The 21,052-nt window shown below is 48.0% G+C and overlaps 1 protein-coding gene across 2 annotated transcripts in view; it reads left to right on the top strand.

Annotated features, from left to right (window-relative positions):
* Xxylt1 (xyloside xylosyltransferase 1) overlaps positions 1–21,052 on the top strand; it is a 135,822-nt gene that overhangs the window by 22,314 nt on the left and 92,456 nt on the right. For both annotated transcript variants that reach the window (XM_040750978.1, XM_040750979.1), the window contains exon 2: positions 10,895–11,042. In XM_040750978.1, the coding sequence (XP_040606912.1) occupies positions 10,895–11,042 (148 nt within the window). The remainder of the gene's footprint in view (positions 1–10,894; positions 11,043–21,052) is intronic.

The raw sequence follows: 21,052 nt of genomic DNA on the forward strand, positions 1-21,052 counted from the left end.
GGATCTGTGTCAGGTCAACTGTTTCTGCGGGTATCTCCAGTTCTGTCTTGATCCATTTGCTCATCTCTCCACAACTGGATTCCCGGAGTATGGTTCAGTGCTTAGCTGTGGGTTCCTGTTTCTGCTTTGATCAGCTACTGGATCAAGGCTCTAGGAATGGTAACCAAGGTTGTCATTAATCTCATTATAAGGGAATGACATCAAAGGCTGCCTCTCCACCACTGCCTAGATTCTATGGATCCCCTACCATTTCCTCTGTGCCAGACCTTTCTCCAAACCTGTAGTAGCTCCCTTTATCAAGGCATCTCCTTTCTTCCCCTCCTCTGTTCCTCCCCTGTCTCAGTCCTCCTGTTCTCGGGAAAAGGGAATTTAAGTAGAGTTAATGCCTATTCAATTGGCCTGTAGGCAAGTTGGTGGGGGCATTTTCTTGATTAAATTGACATGGAAGGGCCCAGTCCATTGTGGTAATACCACTCCTGGGCAAGTGGTTTGGGATATACAAGAAATGCAGCTGAGCCAGCCAGGGAAAGTAAACAGTGTTCCTCCATGGTCTCTGTTTCAGTTTCTGCCTGCTGATTCCTGCCCTGGCATCCTTTGATGATAGGCTGTGATACGGACGTTTAAGTGAAATAAACCCCTTTGGTCCCAGATTGCTTTTGGTTATGGTATTTATCACTGCCATAGAAAGTAAACTAGGACATTATGCTTTGCATTATTGAGCAATTATAAAAATGTTCTTATATATCATTTTGATACTTCTGTTTCTCCTTAACATCATGGTGTTGACATTTACTCCTGTGGTGGACAAATGTAGTCTCATTGGTCATTTTAGCTACTATGTAGTGTTTTATTATGGTCACGTCTCATTTTACGAATTTCCCTCTGGAAGATGACCAGGGGCTCTCACTTTGCCACCCTAAACCTTTCCTCACTGAACGCCAGGTACACAAACACTCACAGATGTGCTCTGCCTCTCCAGGTCCCCCAGAGATGTTAGCTGTTTCTCAGCCCAGGCTCTCGCAGCTTTCTAGGAGGCTGCTAAGCCCATCCTCATTCAGCAGCCCCCATCTCCCTCCCCTCCTCCTGTGTGCTCAGGCTGACTTCCTTCTCTGCTAACTTTGAGTTAGGAGCAGACCTCTGGAAATGGGTGAGGCAAATGTAGGGGCAGGCTTTGGGTAGAGACTTGGGGTAATTTTCTCCAATTTTCAGTGTCTCTGGGAGGAGGGTAATGAGAGGGGTGGGTGCCCAGTCTTAGTGGGAATAACCTTTTACTTGGGTCTTATCTGTTCACTTCTTGAAGCTGCAGGAAAAGACCCTGGGCCTAGCTTTGGCTCCTTCTGTGACTTGCCTTGTACCCTGTACCCTAGTGCACCTTACTGGGCCCAGTTTTCTGTCTGAACCCAGAGGGTTGGTTGGTGGTGTTAGATCGTGGGTCTGCTCCTTTAAGGTGCTAGTTAAGCAGCCTCATTCCAGGCCCTGAAGAAATCAGGCCATGCCCCTCCCTATGCTGTCAATTTGACACACCTGGAAAGAGGGATGTCAGCTGGGGAATTGTCTCCATCAGACTGACCTGTAGGGAAATCTGTGGGGGCATTTTCATGATTAATGTAGGATTAATTAATTACTTAATCAATCAATGTGGGAGGGCCCAGCCTACTGTGGCACCTGGGCAGATGGCCCTGAGTTTTTTAAGAAGGCAGGCTGGGCAAGCCATGGAAGTAAGCCAGTAAGCAGCATCCCTCCATGCCTCTGCTTCGGTTCCTACTAAACTCTTGCCCTGACTTTCCGTATGATGGACTGTAAGCTGTAAGATGAAATAAACCCTCCCCTCCCCTAGTTACTTTGGGTCATGGTGTTTATCACAGGAAACTAGTAAGCCCCACCCCCACCCCCACAGCTTCTGTCTAGGACAGAGTTGTGAACCTGTATGTGTTGTGGCTTCATAGCTTGTTAATGTATGGTCTCACCCAGTTTCTGGCTCACCCTTGTCACATATGATGTCCCAGACTAAAAACATGGTGTGCAACTTCTTACCACCCCTGAATAATATACAAGTCAGATATTTTCCTTTGTTTGGAGAATTTCTGAAGACTCTTCTGGTCTCCCTGAGCCATCCTGTCCATCACAACTGTCACGTGGTTGCTATCTCTGTTAATAAAGTTCCTTTTTTTTTTTAATACTCTCCCACCTCAAGGCCTGATGATGGCTTCCCTGGTCACATCCCAAGGCTTGATGATGGCCTCCCTGGTCACAAAGCTATCTTCTGGTGCAACTCATATCTGAAGGGTAACTTCGTGCCAGCTCCCTTCCTGGACTAACCATGGACTCTCTTTTTAACAATGGCCGGTGTGACATGCTGTATGCATGTTGTCCCCTTTGATCTTGCCATTACATCTAGCCACAGGCTGCTAGGAATGAGAGCAGCTGGCCAGGGTGGGGACCTGGCTTGACAGAGCAGTGATCTAGGGCTCCCCACGACCTGCTGTCTCCTTCCTGAGCCACAGAGCTGGTCTGCTTCCCGGGATCCTGGGAGATGTGGCATTGGTGAATCGGGTTTTTAATGACAGAGGGAAGGAAGCTTGGGGCTGCAGCCAGCCCTTGAGACAAGGGGATGCTGCTTTTCATGATCGGTGTGCAATGACATCCCATTCTTCTGCACTCCAAAACTTAGTTGTTTACTGTGGGCTTTGTGTGTGCCAGGTACTGTCAAGGAGCCCGGGTTTCTTAGTGAAGGGAAGCGGTGGATAGACAAAGAAAGTGTCTTGCCCTGGTGGAGCTACATTCTGTGGATAAGATTTAATGGGCTACTAAAAGCTGTCCACACTGTTGCCCGAGAGAAGTAGGGGCTCTCAAGGATTAGGTTTCACTTTTTGAATATCTTACGAAAAGCAGATGAATGAACTATCCAGTATGCAGCCAGGTTAGGAAAGGATGCAGGAGGTTAGAGCGGTAGGAAGGTCAGGAGTATGGAATCCTTGAGAGGACTACCTGGGCAGTAGAGGAGCCCCACTAAGCGGTGGTATTGGGCAGAGGCAGGTCTGATCTTGCAACTCTGGGCAGGGTGCTGGCCCTGAGCCTGTACCAGCTCCTCACAGAACAGGTCTGGACACCCTTGCCACCTTGGCCATTGACTTTGGATGCTCCAGCATTTTCCAGTTGCCTTCCTGCAGGATGATTTCTAGAGCTGCATTTATCTGTATGTGGCACCAAGCAGAGAGGCTCAGCTGCCATCTTCCTTCTCAAGGTGACTGGTGTCCCTGTACTAGAATCATGCGGGATGGCATATAAGTAATTCCCCCAGCCTCATACCAGATCCTGATTCTGACTCTCTGGGGTCAGTGCGCACAGTTTATAAGATAGCCATTTTTACATGTTTGGTTATTTATTCTCCACCTCTCCCTAGCTCCCAGCCAGGCTGTAAGGTGCTATGCAGGTGGAACCCTGTGGGTCTGCTATTCACTGCTGGCATGGTCCTGTCAGCAAAGCATCCTGTCATCACATACAGTGGGTTCTGGGCAGTGCTGAGCATTTGCTGAAACTGTGGGGGAAGAACGAGCAAAGAAGAGGGCAGAAATCATGGGTCCAGAGAGGAAAGACAATTTGACACCCCAAAACACAGCAGCAGCATGCAGGACCTGCTCCCAGGAAAACCCAAGAAAATGGCAGCTCTCTTCTAGTCCAGGGGTCTCCTGCCCCTGACCATACCTAAAGAACAGAAATTCTAGGTCACAGGACTTCTTCTAAACCTTGAGGAACATGGTCCTCTTTTGACTCTTAGCCCATTGGTCAGGAGTTATATCCAACCTGTGCGCTGCTTCAGGGTTACTGCCTGATTATTAAAGGGTATTTCTAAAATCCCGTCAGAGGTGCTTGCTTAAACCATGTCTTCCTAGACTGGAGAGTGACAGATGTGAGTGACAGATGGAGAGAGTTTGAGATTACTGATCTCTGTTTTTAATCTCTAATGAGTCCCCAAAACACCATCAGTCATGCATGGTTCTATGCTGCCCTCGACAGTAACTTTAACTTGGGAAACAAAGGCCCCTTGGGATAAAAGAACAAAGCCCTGGCTTTATTAGTTTTAAATGGAAAAGGTAAAAGTGAATAGATTTTAGAAGAAAAGAAACGAAGCCCACTGTGACCCTGCCTCCCCCCTTGTGAGACTTACTGCTTCTGCGAGATTTCCTACACGAATGTGACTTGGCCTGATGAAAGTGCAGGCAGCTGGGAGGAGTCAGAGCCCACTCTTCTAATTTCCAAGGCCATTCCCAGGGCCTGCTTCACTCACACCAAAAGTGAGAGCCCTGTCCCCAGTCCTCACTGCGTGCCCCGTGAGGACAGCACACCTGTCTGTCCCCTCCTCCCATTTTCACTCACTTCTGCACCACCGGCCACTCCCAGGTAGTCCTTTCAGATTCCCAGCAGCTTTTACCCCCATACTCATTTTTGGCAGGGGCAAGGAAAAATACAGCCCCAAAGTAACGGGTCTCGGGGAAGGTGGGTAACTGCAGACCAAACCACCATCAGGGACCACCTGTCTCCAACAAGCCTGCCAGCTCCAACTGCTGCCCTGAGGAGTCTTCACATTCGGTAGGCACACGCTCTCACTTTGATACATAAATGGAAAGATAGAATGGAGATAGCCAATGCAAAGACCCTAAGGTATGCAGGTGCTTGCTATGTCTGTGGGATCGAAAGAGTTTGTTGCCGCATTTTTCTTTTCTGCATAGAAATAAGCCATCACATTCCTGGTGTAGATCGATGAGATATATTTTTTCTTCAGAAAATCATTTTCCTCCAGCTCTTGTTGTAATTCATTACTGATCTCTCGAAGATCAGTCATGTGTTCGTGGAACTGGCTAGCTTTGGGTGGTAGGAATTGAGGGGGCACCAGCCTGTGTTGGGGACTGCCTTCTCCCCATCTACAACACCCGGAGCAAGTCACTCTGTTGTGCTTATTCTGCCATTTGTCCTGAGGAATGTTTCTGGGCCGAGAAGACATTGGAGGACCTGCCCTTCCTAGTGTTGTCGAATGCTGCCATTGCCCACTCATCCCCAGCATAACGGCCATTACCACTGTCACCAGAAACAGCTGTGACTACTTGTAAGTGACCCTCAAGTTCAGGCCTGTTGACATTCCCTTATAAAAGGAGGGGGTGGGAAGGATTACTGGGCTCCTGCCCGAGATTCAGCCACTCTCTGGCAGCCCCTCCCAGCTGTGGGTGATTCTGCCCCAGTTGCTCTTGGTTTGGGAAAGTGTTAGTCTACGTAGTGTAGACTAACTGACTGAAAGGGGGACTCCCTTATGCACTTCTGGGGACGTCTTCGTGCTGCTTTGGGAGACATGACTGCTTTAGGGTTCCCCATGCTCCCTTAAGTAGCTCCTCACCGTGCTCATGTCAGTGAGCACAGGGAATTCGTTGGTTCAGCAAGCCAGGTTTAGGTGGGATCTTCGCTTTGGTCTGTTGTTGGTGCCTTATGTGGGATGAGTAGGTGTTCACATCTCCACAGTCAGACAGAAAGCAGCTCCTCTTTGGGGATGTGTTCAGTGCCTGTCACCAGGAAAGACCTACCTGTTTGTTTCATGTCATCTCAGGTGGCCTCCTGGGAAAGGGGAGTCTCAGCAGGGAGTGACTGGGAGAAAGATTTCCCATTATGGAGTACATATAGCTTTTAGTGAATTTTCCTAATCCATTAAGACCTCTTTAGGATAGTTTAATGTACCTGGGGTGGGTTGTTCTCTCTCTCTCTCTCTCTCTCTCTCTCTCTCTCTCTCTCTCTCTCTCTCTCTCTCTCTCTCTCTCTCTCTCTCTCATACACACATACTCACACACACGGTGGGTATAGACAGACAGACAGACATATGGGCATGTGCATATATGTGTGTGTGTGTGTAGGCCCCAGGTTGATGCAGGCATCCTCAGTGACTTCGCCTTACTTTTAGACAAGGTTTCTCACTGAACTCAGACTCATTGATTTGACTAGATTGACAGTCAGTGAGCAGCCCAGCCCTCAGCTGTGCCTGGCAAAGGTAAGCTAAGTGAGTAGGCTGAGCACACAGGATGGGATCTGTAACTTCATTCTGTCCGCCTAGGACACTGAAGGGCCAGTGCCCAGCTCTGATTTCTGCCTGCAGTGTCTTAGGTCTCATATCTAGAGATTATCTCCTGTCTGTTGATTCTTGCATGAAAAGAGCATTCTAACTGTACTGAAAGTTCAATGCTATCATCTGTACTTATCAGGCACCACTGTGCGCCTTGAGGCTGTGGACATTGCCAGGAGTCCCATCCTGCAGAAATGTTAGGGTGTTGCAGTATTTTGCTAGGGTAGCCGGGTGCCTAGAGCATCTTGCCATTGAATCCAGGACTGTGATTTACTAATGATACCTCTGTCTCTTGAGTCTCTGGAAGATTCCAGATGTGTTGGTTAGTTTTTTATCAACTTAACACAAACCTAGGCATACCAGTAAGAAGGAATCCCAATTGAGGAACTGCCTCCATCCAGTTAACTGGTGGGCATGTCTGGGAGTCTCTTTGTGGTTGCTAGTTGATATAGGAGGGCCTAACCCACTGTGAAAGGTGCCAGCCTAAGGGCATGTGGGCCTGGGCTGTGTGAGTTGAGCATTCTGTGGCTAGCGATCTAGAAAGGAGCTTTCTGCTGTGGCTATGCTTCAAGCTCCTGTCCGGAGTTCCTGCCCTGGCTTCCCTTGATGCCCTGGCTTCCCTTGATGGTGGACTGTAATCTGTAAGATGAAATAAACTCTTTCCTCCCCAACTGGCTTTTGATCACCTGTTCCTCTCAGCAACAAGAAGCAAACTAGGACAGGGATGTCTGCTTGTCACCTGTTGGTGGACAGTGTTATTGATGGCAAAGTCCAGATGTTACTGCAGCATCCTTCCCATGCTGAATACGGACCCTCTGCACAGTGGAGATGCTTCTGTCATGTCTGCGGGAGATGGATGCTATGACTGCACCAGAGGTAGTAGTGGTGTTACCCATCTTCTCCCCCGAGTTGTGGGTGATCTCCTCCTGCTGACTGACCCTGCTGCCTGCAGCTGCAGGGACTGCGCTTTTCTGGCAGCCTCAGGGTTTCCTGGAAACCACGTCTTCCTGTGCCCAGAGCCAGCTCATTACCTGCCTCCTTGGCTCTAGCCATGTCTGGCTCCAGTCATTTTATCAGTGAGTTTTCCTCACTTTGAGCTAAGGGCTTGCTTGGGCATGCTTTAGGACCTCAGGGAATGCTTCCAGGAGTGGTGGCCTGGCTCCTCTGGCCGTCTGTGCCTGTGAGTGTCTGCTCCTGCCTGGCACAGGATCAACCGTGGCTGGTTGTGCTGTCCAAGGTTGGAGGTAAAAAGAATGGGATATACGTGGTAGAATGGGGCCAGATACCCCTCCCTCTGGAAACCATCCTTCCTGAGTTGTCTTCCTAGAGCCCCTTATGGTTGGCTCACAGTGTTTTCTCTATACACACTGCATTCTGAACAACAAACTCTTTGAGGACACTTGTCTAAGCATACTTTGTCTTTACTGAATTTAGATTATTGTCCCTTAACATAATTCATTAAAGATAAAAGGAGGCAAAGGGACTAACACAGATTGAGTCATTATTCCTGATAGATGGATGACTGACTAATTATTGGCGTGAAATATTGTTATGAACAGACCCTTTAAGTGTCACTGATGAGAGGAAATTAGTGACTACAAATGTCTGATAGAGACTGACTAGAAAGCCAGCTGCCTTGTTGTCATGGGGCGGGGGTCAGTAGCTTCTTCATGAGCTCAGCGTGGCCTCCGTCCTGCATCCAGAAGTGGTGACTTGGTCAGTGTCCCAGACATTGCTGTGATTCATGTGAAGGACTTCCCTAAGGAAGGAGCTTTCAGTTTGCGTGTGGATGTTTTATAATCAGCAGGATTTGCAGTTTTAATATGTGCACATGTAAGTAAATGACGAGAGTTATATGTGGTGACTGGTGTTTGCTGTCTGCATCTCTGTAAATCGTAGGCTTGCATTGGCGTAAGCCGCTGTCTGACCCTCTCACTGGCTGACCACCTTCAGTAACCAGTACATGACACCCGGGTTTGCTAGGCGCTGTGGCAGTTCTTCTTGTAGCTCTTGAGGTGGGGCTTTGCAGCCCCCAGCCAGGCCCTGGAACCTGGACTGGACTGAACTGCTTCATGGTGTCCAGGCTTGATGCAGTCTGAGGAGATCACAGTCTTCAGACCCGCTTCTTGCTTGGGAGACTGGGCGTTTTGATTTGCACTCAGTGTCTGTGGCTTGCTTCCTGCTGTGGGAGTATATCCATGAAATATATCAATTTTTCTTTAAGCAGATTTATAATCTGAAATATTCATTAGAGCATGCTAAGTAGTAAAGCTCTTGAAACAAATGTACCGAGTCCAGCTTGTCTTCATAAATCTCTTAGTGCCGATGGATGCAGTTGTGTCCTGGGAAGCTTGGGGGATGGGAGGCTTGTGGCGGAGTAAGAGGGCTGCTGACAGCACTTTGCTTCTCTGGTCTTGGCTGGGGCTGAGGCAGGTCCTGCCCACATGTATATTCCCCCACCACATACATATACATGCACACACACACACACACCACATATACACACATACATGCACATTTACCACACGCACATACATATACACGTGCACGCATACTACACACACACACGACATACACATACATGCACACACACTGCATACACACTACACACATATATACACACACCACACACATACTTGCACACACCACACACACACGTATACATATATATACACACATTACACCCCCCCACACACACACCTGTTCCATTTCCTCTCTATGAATGGAGATGCCTGCTTCCCGAGAGTCCTTTTGTACTTTCAGCATCTTGTCTGACTCCAGCCTGCAGGGATGGTCTGGAGGTGTGATGAGGGTGTGCTGGGAAAGCTGTCCCATGAGTGATGCCTGATCTGTGGGAAGAGATTCAGGGGACTGGACACAGGCAGGCACAGGCTGTGAGACTGAGGGCTGAGAGCAGCTCAGCAGTCCCTGAGCGGGGTTGGGGCAGAGCTTGTCCCCAGGAACTCCAGTGGCCACCACAAGGGTAAGGGTTGCCATTCCTGTGTCATCCACAAAGAGACCAAGGCTCTTGCCCAAAGTGTGGTTCCTTCAGGTTACAGACCTGTGTCGGTGGCCTGGCGTGAATCTAGCCAGCTGTTACAGGGCAGGAGACAGCTATAGCCAGTGAAGCTCCGTGTGAAATGGGGTGCAGGAGGGGCCTGGAGCCTCATGGGAGTGGAGGAAAAGCTGGAGGGAAGGCCCGGAGAGGGAATTCCATACATGGGAGGAGCATGTGGAGACTTATGAGGACATGCGTCTGATGGGGTGGGATGAGGGTGACAGTTCACTTTCACTTGAGGGGAGAGGAGGAAGCTTGGAGCCACCGTTGCAGGCCTTGCTGGGGGATGTGAAGCTAAGAAGAGAGATACAAATCTGTGCATTTGGAAAATGACTGTGAGGTGTGACAGAGGATGCTTGGAGGGGACGAGGTTAACCATGCAGGAAAGCCACAGGGCAGGGCCACAGGCTACAGAGATGTGGGAGAGATGTAATTTGGGACTAGTGTTGAGAAATAGCAAGAACTGGCCTAACAGAGAGGCCATAGAAAAGAATGGACAGAAAATGGTTGAAGGAAAATAGCACCTTGGAAGCAAAATGTCAAGAAATAGGACAAAACTTTTACAGACAGGTGCAGGATTTAAAGTTGTGCAGATCTGACACCAGGGAGCAACAACACGTGGTAAACTAACTGGTTTCTCGCTGTTTTGAGACAGGGTCCTATTCTGTAGCACAGGCTGACCTTGAACTTAAAGTAATTCTGCTGCCTTAGCCTATTGGGTGTTAGAACTCATAGGAGTGAGCTGCCATTCTGGCTAAACTAAGCTCAGTATTGTTTTAGAAACTGAAAGAGAATGAAGACAGAAGTAAACATGAACTAAAAGGAATATAGTTTAGAGAGAAATAAGAAATATTAGCATTCTAGAACATGAGCAGACCCCACTGGAGGGGGAACCAACAATGCAGGACTGGGTGTGATGACCAAAGGCTCTGGAAGCGTAGGGAGTGTGGTGAGTGGGAACCTGGGCAGAGCCTTGGGCAGGGGAGAAAGTAAATGGGCACGGAGCTCACCTGTTTGAGAATGCCTCAGGCAGTGTCCACATCTGACCTTTCTCCTGCTTGCATGACCACTATCAACACAAAGTGAGCCAGGTTTCTTTTTTTATTTTTCTCGAGGCAAGGTTTCTCTGTGTAGCATTGGAGGCTGTCCTAGAACTTTGTAGACCAGGCTGGCCTCAGACTCACAGAGATCTGCCTGCCTCTGCCTCCCAAGTGCTGGAATTAAAGGCGTGCGCCACCACAGCCCGGCTGGGAGCCAGGTTTCTTGTCTTGAAGTTTGAAACTAGAAAGTATCCTGGGAGCTGGACCCACTCCTGTCCTTCTCCAACTTGTCCACTGTCCTGTCCCCGCAGTGTTCCTGTCGGCCTAGCTAGCCCCTGTGCTATCTGGACTCCCCTCCTTATTGCCTTCCCCCACTTTCTTTGCCCTCAGTTGCCCCTCCCAAAGCTCCTCAGATCGTGGCTCTACCCTGTTTCTGCCTCCTGGGCTCAGGTTTGTGTCTGATGTCTACTGCTCAGATGATTGGCTAACTCGGGGTTTTGCTCAGGTTTGTGTCTGATGTCTACTGCTCAGATGATTGGCTAACTCGGGGTTTTGCTCAGGTTTGTGTCTGATGTCTACTGCTCAGATGATTGGCTAACTCGGGGTTTTTCTGCCTCCTGGGCTCAGGTTTGTGTCTGATGTCTACTGCTCAGATGATTGGCTAACTCGGGGTTTTTCTGCTCCCCACTGCAGGTCATCTTCCACGATGTTGCTGTGCTGACAGACAAGCTCTTCCCCATCGTGGAGGCCATGCAGAAGCACTTCAGTGCTGGCTCGGGGACCTACTACAGCGACTCTATCTTCTTCCTCTCAGTTGCCATGCACCAGATCATGCCCAAAGGTAACCTGGACCGCCAGGAGCAATGGCCCTGCTGGAGTGTCAGACTCTGTCCACTTCTGGGCTCAGTATGGCTGGTACTCTGTTTGTGAGGAAGGTGGGGGCTCAGGGCCTCCTAGGAGCCAGGTGCAGCTTTGTCCACTTGCTAGATCTCCTAGTCTTGGGAATGACACATAAACCAAGACATTGTCATCCGTCTGTAGCTTACGCAGTCATTCAAGTGGCAGAGCTAGAATTTGAAGTCACATCTATCTGATTTAGAGTCCTACCTCTCAGATAGCTTTCTGTCCTTCCAGGTGACCCACAAAAGAGCTCCCTGGGAATCCTGGGACAGGTGTAGTGCCTGTTCCTGTTGAGTCCTAGGTTGGTGCTGACCTCTGCTCTGCCATACATGGCTTTGGCTCAGGCACTTTGAAGAGGCCGAACCAGTTAGTGAGCTGTTTTAGCCTGCCCTCTGCGGATGCCGGGCCTGTAGGGATGCTCCACCGTGGAGTAGTCCTGGAGAGTTAGGAGTTGTTCTGTCTCCATCCCACCTCTCTTGACTGTGCCCTACTCCACTCCGAGAAGCTGTTGACTGTTACCTCCACCATCTGCCGTGCATTAGGCCTTGGAGTAAGACTCTGTCTGATCACAGGGTTTCGTGACTAAACAAGTCTGCAACAGGCAGTGTTGGTCCAGGAGTGCCGGCCCGTCTCGTCCTGCATCTGACTAGCTGTGACACCAGAGGACTTCAGGTCGGGAGGAAGCACGTTGTCTTTGCTGAGTTCCCTCCCTCTATCCACCAGCAGGTCCCTGGACAGTAGGACACTGTGTGTTTTGGGGTACCAAGTATATGGCAAAATTCAGCTCCTTTGCTTTGCCAGGGAAGGAAAGGTGCCTATTACCCCAACTCTCTAGCCATGTGAGAAGCAGGCAGTGAATCCCAGAGGGCCTGGGGATCTAGATGCTGCTAGTATCCTCTCCCCTAGCTTTACAAGTGGAGACAGGTAGAGAGAAGGCTCCTAAGCACCTGCCCCCCCCAGCTCTGCGGAGGGGGCCATGCCTACTGAAGAAAGCTGTGGTGGTGCCTGGTGTGGGGCATGGGCCATCTGGGTTCTCCATGGCAGGTCAGGACCCTCAGGCACCTACGGGAAGTGGAAGGAGCTCTTTTAGCCCAAATACCCAGGGTTTTCTGGGTTCTTTAGCCAGATATTAATGTGCTTGCATATGCCCAAGAAGAGTCACTAGGCGATACTGAGTCTCTGTGGTGAGAAAGTGGGGGAGCAGTGCTGTCCTCCTTGCGGTGTCTGGGCTGCATTCTGCCAGGAAGTCGGCTGCTGCAACAGTCCTGGCCGTGTTGCCACAGTCTGGTCCCCCTGACAAGGCTGTTTGGAATCCCTGCAAATTTTGAAGGGACATTTTGTTTTCAGACATCAGGAATGCTGTCCTGGGTTGGTTCTTTACTGCTGTTCTTTGTGTTTCTGTGTTCATTGTAGACATTACTGTTGTGCTTTGGTTGGTGGCTTCATTCCTGAGTAACTGCTGTGTTCTTGCTACTTTGGTTATTTAGTTTGTTTTTGGGTGTTCTTTTTCATTTCTTTGGGAAAGTGAAAATGGGGTGTGCGGGGCCTGGGAGGCAGGATTTAGTCTGTGCTTCCAAAGTCGTGTGTTTGGACTTAGTGACCAGAGTTCCAGAGATGTCAGTTAAATCTCTGTGAACTGTCTGCCTACCTTTTTGTTTGTAGCGTAAAGGTCACCTCACATACCTAAGGAACTTTAAAAATAAATTGGCTTTTTTCCCCTTGTGCTAGGGCCCTAATGAGGTCCTCATGTGAACTACACATGCTCTGCCACTTGAGTTATACCCTTAACTTCTTTTTCAATCTAAAAGTAAGATTCATTTATAAACTACCTGGGAACAATAAGAAAACAGAAAAAGTTTTCTTTTTACCAGCATTGCTAATTCCTACTATTTTCTAGTATTTCCCTGACACGTAGCATTTTGAAGGTTTGGGCAAGATGGGAGTTAGACTTTATTCAGGTGCTCTGAATCTTCCTGAGGTGTCGAGATACATACTGAGCTTTCATTTCAACTCAGAGAACAAGCAAGAGATGGTGTCAGCAGAGCTGTTAATGTTCCACCTCCCCATTCATGTATAAGTGCAGTCTTTGAAGGTTCCCCCGGTGGTTCTGTTAACTAGATGGAGCTTGGTTCACTTTATTGTTGATTTCCCTGTCCTGGGCTGGCTGAATGCTTCCTTTTGCCTTTTTAATATTATAAATTAGACGATGGCAGGTCCATGTACAGAAAGATTATCTTCTCTCCTTAGGATTGTTTCCCCATGACATCTCCCCAGGTGTGGAATTACCAAGCCAAAGGTGATCCTTACAAAGCCAGGAGTGTCAGCCCCCAGTGTCCCCAGTGTGGCTTGCATGAGCAGGCTCTGGGTTGCTTTCTCTGCCCAGGGTGTCTGACCTTTTGTGGAGCTCAGGCAGCTAGCTGTATAGACTCTCCAGTCAGCTGCTGTCCCAACTGACAGAGGAAGAAACCTGCTGAGTCTTGGGTGAGCAAGGTCTCTCCTGTGCTTTTATTCCAATAAAAATTTATTGGAAATGTATTCTACCTCATCTACCTGCACAGTCCTGTGAAGCTTCTAGATCTTGACCTTCACCCGTCTCCTAGGCTGTAACTCTGCAGAATGGCCTGGCTGGGATAAGGGTGGGGAAAGCAGCCCCCTGTTCCGTGCACTAGCTGTCCCCTGGAAGCAGTGCTGTGAAAACGATGTCTACAGAGCGTGCCCCAGGAAAAGCAGAAGGCCAGGCCGGGTGTGGCGTGCTGGCGTGGAGGTTTCTCAGCCCTGTTTTCCTTTTGCTTGCTCAAGGGGTCACGTGTGGCCAGCTAGCTACTTACACTTGCTGTCCCTCCATGGACCTGCGGCCACTCTCTGCTCCTCGCCCATCCTCAGGGCTTCTCTCTCTTTCTGCCCATGGTGTTGGCTTTGTCACCACTGAAAGCATTTTATGCAATAACAAATAAAAATCTGTGCCTAACTGGAGCAGCAGGGAGCGAAGAACAGCTCCTTTGGGCTTGCTGGTGTCTCTGTCCCATGTGACATGGCTCTGGGGAGCTGTCAGCTTGGCATAGTGACATGCCAGTGAGAGCAGCTCCTGCAGCCTGAGCTGGGATGTGTGATTTGTGGTATAGCAAGGTTCTCCCTGGTCAGAGCAGGCAGATACCAGACAGTCAGAGCCTCCATGTGGTCAGAGGCCCCAGGAACCTTCCCTGGTCTACCACGAACCCTGGAAGGCACTCCTCCTGAGGCAGTCAGTGTCATTTGCTTTTGCTAAGGGTCTGCTGTTTGTAAGCCAGGGTCCAGCCACTCTACTGTCTCTGGGAGTTTTGGCAGACTGCTGCCCATGAATGTGTCTGGGTCCCCTTGTTTTCTAGGTCCCGTGTCTGTGAAGAGGACTGACCTAGGCAGGTCTAGGGGCTGGAAGGGGAGCTCCTGTGTCACAGAATGTAGTACAGGCTCAGAATCCTACAGAGCTAGATGCAAATCATAGCCTTGCATTTCACTAGCTTCATGACCTTGGGGAGTCACCAAGAGACACATGGGATAATGGTGAAGACCTTGGGCCCTGGCTTCATAGCAGCCTAGCTCTTGACAGCTGGTAACTGTAGCCAAGTTGATGAAGTTTGTTGTGCCTCACTTTTTCATTTGTAAAGCAGAGACAACAGTAGTTCATAGCTTACGGACTTGTTATAAGTGAGGGTATGTGTAACAGGCTTAGAGCAGTACCTGGAACAAGGTAGGTGTCTTCGGGTTAGCTTGTTTCCTGTGGACTGTGGTCTCCTTATTGTAAGATGATGCCAGGACTTGCAGTGGCGCCTGAGACTGCGGGTAGCTCCATGCCTCCCAGTTGGTGCCTGAGACTGCGGGTAGCTCCATGCCTCCCAGTTGGCGCCTGAGACTGCGGGTAGCTCCATGCCTCCCAGTTGGCAGTGCCTCGTCATTGTCGGCCAGTTTGTGACTGCCGGTGAATCTTGCCTCCAAAAACAGCATCAAGGGGTATGAGGCTCGAGTCACCATGTGCTCTGAAACCACATACTTTGCCTTTTGAAAAGAGCTTCCGACAGGGGGTCTGAGTCTGTTTTCTGTTGCTAATAGCACAACACTACAGACTGGTAAGTTGTAAAGAAAATAGGTTTGTTCTGGTCCAAGATTCAGGGGCCAGGGATGGCCTTATTGATAGCATTCTTAAGTAGCACATGGGTGCTATTTCTGTCACAGGGCTCCCTCCCTATGACCTTACCCAGTCTTAATCACCCTGCAAAGGCCCTACCTATAAGTACCACACTGGATTATTTGCATACTCCTAATGCATCACAATGGAGGTTAAACTCCAGCATGAGTGTTAGAGGAGATGCCACACCCAAACCATGGCGGAAGAGGTGAGTTCTCAACTCTCATCCCCAGGTGAACACTGCTGTCTCTCACTGCTTCTCTCCCAGGATTCTAAATCTTCTTTGTCCCATGGTCACCTTCTTGAGGCCTACCTTGGTGACAGCTGCTATAGAAGAGCATAGCAAAGCTTGCTGGCGGTGAGCCAGGGGCTTGAGTCCTGTTCCTAGCCCTAATTCTCCTGGGGCTTCAGAGCCCTCACTTGAGACTTTACCTCAGCAGGGGAGAGTAATAGGTACCTTACTGCTGTGAGCCTAGAGGCAGGTGAGTGTCTGCCAGCTCTCACCCACCCACTCATGCCCGAAACACCTGAGGTTACAGTGTTTTAAATTGTAATTTATATTGTTTCTCTCCCTTCAACCCTTCCCTTGTGTCCCCTACCCTCATGCTTTTTCAGGTTTGTGGTGTCTCTTTTTAAAATTGTTACATACATGTGTGTGTATATGTATACATGTTTGTACACACACATTCCTAAATACATAAATACAAACTGCTTAATCTATATAATGTTATTTACATGGATATGTTTTCAAGGTTGACTATTTGGTATTATTGGATGACCAATTTGGGTGCCCTTCCCAGGGGAAGACCATTTCTTTCACTCTTAAGAGTCCAGGTGGCCCTAGGCAGTGTTCTCATGGCTTGTCTTGTGTTGCCTGCTGTGTCCCTTATAGTCATTAGAATATGATCTCCGGCCTGTGGCCCTTTCTGCTTCTTGAGGTGCCTGCCGGACCCTGACCGCATTAGCCACCCCCCTGTCTGTCCCCTCCATTGTGACCACTCTCCCCTCTGATCCCACTCTTCCTCTACTCCGGTCTCCAGATCCGTTTTGCTCATTGGTAGTGTGTTAAATTGTCTTCTCCTGCGTGAGTGCTTCTATCTGGCTGTGTTGTGCCTCTTGACCATAACCTATGTGGAATATAATTTGTTCTATTTTCTTTTCTTTTTGGATCATATTTCTGCCCTGTTCAAATGGACCAAGAGCAGAAACTTGCATGTTGAGAACAACCCAGATAGAGAGTAGGCATCTAGTAGGTATTTGTCAATTAAGTTAAACAAACAAACTTCCATTAGGTGTACGTTGTGAATTACTTGGTTATGGGACCAACCAATTACTTCATTGTAGATTCATCTGGATATGCAAGCAGCCATTGCAGATTCTGGGTGGCTCTTGCAGGTGGGGAACAGCCAGAGTTTGAATTTCTCAGAAAACCATTCCATGAGACCCCACTAGAGAACACATTTTGAACTCTGGGTTCTGGTGGAGCCGGGGAGCCCCTCCCCCCACTACCAGTGTTGAGCATGGCATGAGGGAAGACATTCTCATATGGAAGACAGCAAAGGAACAAACAGACACCGGGCACTAGCCTAAATGAAAACATATGTATGAGTCCTGAACAGAGGTTGTGAACATGTGTCCACTGATTCCAGGGAAGGCTGATGTCTGGCAGCCGCTCTGGAGCAAATTGGGGACAGCTAAGAAGATTTTTCATAAATACTAAAAATAGTAATGTGGTACAGATCTCCTCTTATTTAAGGCTGGGAGCTGGTTCTCAGCTAATGGAAACCATGCCCATGTTGGTTGAATAGTGACCTTTTTCCTTTAGTTACTCCATAGGCTTCTACGTTTTAATGTTTCAAGGCTCCAGCTGGCCTTTATTATTGCCTTGAGGTTAGCCAGCTGGTGTTGTGTGCTGGGTACTGAGGTCAGTGCTGTTGACTGCCCGTGGGGTGGGGAGGAGAGAACCCAAGGGAGTGGTGGTTACTGCAAGTGGTCACAGGAGCTGCCTCTGCCCTGCCTGCACTTTGGGGGAAGCTAGGGGCTTATCCTCAGGGAGACTAGACCAGACTGTCAGCCCAATCAGAAGTCTGAGGGAGAGCTTTGAGGGGGGGCAGGGAGAGGCGGGTGTCAGACTTTGAAGCCTGGGGCCCAAGAGAAACAGTAGACCAGGCCTTTGAGGACATGGTGCTGAATGGGCAGCCTGGGCTTCAGCCCAAATGGCATCTGGTGCCTCTTCAGATTGTAGGAAATACCAAATACAAATAGTTTCTGTTACATACTGTAAAACTTGTGTTTAGGACAAGTAATTAAGATGTTGTATCTCCCCCACCTTATAAAATTTGCAAATGTTTTCGTCCTCCTCCCCCAGGAATTCATTGGCCATGAGCAGTGCTCCTTTTCTTCTCCGAGCAACAAATCTTTCCCACTCCTGCCTGCTTCCTGCCCTAGGTGCCAGTTCTTTTTAGACCACCCGACTGAATGTGAGGTCAAACCCAGTCAATGCAGAAAAGGCAGCCACTTCGGTTGGAGTGGTGATCTTTCTCTGTGACCTCAAATTTACTTCTGACAAGACGGTGCTGAGCTCTAGTCTGCCCAGCGTGCCAGTGTGGTCACCACACACCACTGGAATTGTTTGCTGTGGGTTTTCTCTTTGTCTATGCAGTTTGGATACCAGGATCTCCAAATGGTGAGCATAGGCAGTGTTTTTCTGCGTCCAGGCAGCTGCTCCCAAATAACCAAATGGAACTTATTGTAAATGCTTGGCAGCTAGGTTAGGCTTGTTACTAACTAGCTCTTTCAACTTAAATTAACCCATATTTTTAATCTACCTGCTGCTATGTGGTAGTAACTTCTTTCAGCACAGCATGCCCATCTCCTTCCCCCAAGTCTCCTGGCAACTCCTCAGACTCTCCCCTTCTTCCTTCCAGCATTCTCTCTGACCCAAAAATCCTGCCTAGGTATCTGCCAATCAGCTCTTTATTAACAATGAGAACAGTACATTTTCACAATGTACAGAAGGATTATTCCACAGCATTTTCCCTTTTTGTCTAATTAAAAGGGAAGGTTCTAACTTTAACATAGTAAAATTATATATAACAAAAACAGTTATCAAGTAAGAATCACAGTTACAATATCTAGTCTACTTTTATTTGCAAATTTAGAGAAAATATTCTATATTTATCTTGCCTTTGTGAGTAACAAGTTTTATACCTAATGTATTTTATTATAACAAAGGAAACTTTAATTCTAATTATTTAGTCTGTAATTCCCTCAAAGACTCCAGAAGGGTGAAATGTTATCTCATGACAGGGACATCTGGCTGCCTGGACAGTCACCCAAAGTCCTTCCATAATATTGGGGGCTTCTAACACTGATCTACAGGCCTAGAACATCTGACAGACATTTTTGAGAAACAGAAAATTTTTGAAGGACTATCCTACCTTGTCTTGGCAAAGTTTGGCAGTCACTTTGTTTTGCATCCTGGTGTTCCAGTTTGGACAGTATACCATCAACAATTGAGGCAAGGGCAGTTTCTATGCCCAAATGGCTAGCTTTTGCCAGAAAGAAAGAAAGCTCTATACAGAGTTTCTTTGATGCCCATTATCTTCTTTGAAGTAAATTGGTGCTGTCAGGAGCAGACATGTTTCACTGTTGAGAAAAGCCTTGGGTTATTAAGCATATTAAATGCCATATTCTGTAGATCTTTGAAGTGTTTGAAGACCATCTGTCTTATACCTAACATGAATATATTTGACTATTATAAAAATTTGACTATTATAGGTGACTATTAATCTGTATTTATTAATTATATGTTGTATTTTAACTGAGCTGCATAAGCAAAATACCACAAGAGTAGAAACATACATATAGTTTAACAAAATTAACCTTAAATTTGTATCAATAAACCCAAATTCATACCAATGTAAATATTTTGAGATTAATAGTTATTTTTGGATTAAAGTGGATTCAATAATCTACCCTTTTTTCCTATATTCCTGTCTCAGGACAGTATTGCAGCAATATGGCACCTCAGCTCCTCTTGTCTGGCCCGTTTCTCCTTCAGTCTTGTTTCTTCCTGCTCTCTCCCACATTCATCGTGGTCTCTGTCCTTTTAAGGTGGCTTCTCAAGACATAGTCATCTGTACAGTTTGCTGTCTCACTTTCTAGGCTGGCTCATCCTTTTCTTCTGGTCTGGTCCCTTCCTTCTGTCTGTCCCACCAATCTCTTGACCATGTATCTGCTTGCCTGCCTGCCTGCCTGCCTGCCTGTCTGCCTGCCTGCCTAGTACATTGTGGAACAGAGCGCCCTGTGAGGCACTGACTTAGGGACTTAGGCATAATACTGATAGAAAGTGAGGGTGCAGTGAAACCACAAAACTGGGCCACTCCATGGGTAGAAAAAATAGTTTATTAGGGACCAAACTGCCAAGGCTGTTATCTCTGGGATAGGGGCAGAGAAAAGCAAAATGACATCAAAGTAGGCAGATTTTAGATGACAGTCAGCAGGATGGAGTCATGAGCTGGTTCGTGCTGTCAGGATGGTTTATCTCTGGTGGTGAATTTAGGGAGGTTACAGATAGCTAGAAACCTGCCTGGTTTATACCCAACCAGAATCCTTACTGTTTAGGACATTGGTACCGGCACTGCCATTTGGGGGGGGGGGCACAGAAACATATGGAGTCTGGACAATTTTTTGTTTGTTTGTTTTTTGAGACAGGGTTTCTCTGTGACTTTGGAGGCTGTCCTGTAACTAGCTTTTGTAGACCAGGATGGTCTCAAACTCACAGAGATCTGCCTGCCTCTGCCTCCAGAGTGCTGGGACTAAAGGCGTGCGCCACCACCACCTGACCTTAGACGACAACTTTTGGTGGAGGCCTTTCTCAGGTGCCATACATTGTGAGACAAGCTCTCTGGACCTGGGGTTTACTATTTAGACTAGACTAGTCTGGCCAGTGAGATTCTCTTGTCTTTGCCTCTACAGTGCTGGAGTTACACTACTGTGCTTGATTTTTACATTAATTAGTTAAAATTTATGTGTATGATTCTTTGCCAGCATGTGTGTCTTATACTACATACATGTAGTTGCTGAGGAGACCAGAATTAAGGCATCAGATCCCCAGGAACTGGAGTTATAGACAGCTGTGAGTTGCCATTTGGGTTTTGGAAATTGAACCAGGATCCTCTAGAAGAGCAGCCAGTGCTCATAACCACCAAGTCCTCTCTGTAACCCCATGCCTGGCTTTAAAAAAAGATAAGGTTTCATACATTGTATTTTAATCATTCACATCCCACTCTCCCATAATTCTTCCCAGATCCTCTCCCATCTGCCTGCCCATGCCCAGACTTTGTGTCCTTTTTTAAAAGTAACCCCTTGAGTCCAATTTGTGCTCTCATATTAGAAACAGGTGGGTACCATGCTCTTAAAGAAAATTGACTCTACATCCTCCCAGAAGCTATTAAGTGTCATTGCTCCTCAGTTAGGAGTAGAGTCTGTGAACTCCTCCCAGCTCCGTTCTAGAATGTTGATTGGCTTGGTCTCTTGCAGATCTTGTCCAGGCAGGCAGCCAGAGCTGTTGTGAGTTCATGAGAGTGGTGGCTTTGCCCCGTCCAGAAGACTTTTCCTGTGATCCTCTCTGACCTCAGGCTTTCTCAGTCTTTCTGAGACTGTGTTAATGTCAAGTGACTGCCCCCTCGTGCGTGTCTTCTCCCAGGTGTCCAGGCACTCCTCTGATGTCTCAGGAAACTTCAAAGTCACTGAAAAAGAGAATGGTTATAGAAGAGGCTGTAACT

Source organism: Mesocricetus auratus, unplaced genomic scaffold (assembly GCF_017639785.1).
Source record: "Mesocricetus auratus isolate SY011 unplaced genomic scaffold, BCM_Maur_2.0 Super-Scaffold_100008, whole genome shotgun sequence".
Classification (NCBI taxonomy): domain Eukaryota; kingdom Metazoa; phylum Chordata; class Mammalia; order Rodentia; family Cricetidae; genus Mesocricetus; species Mesocricetus auratus.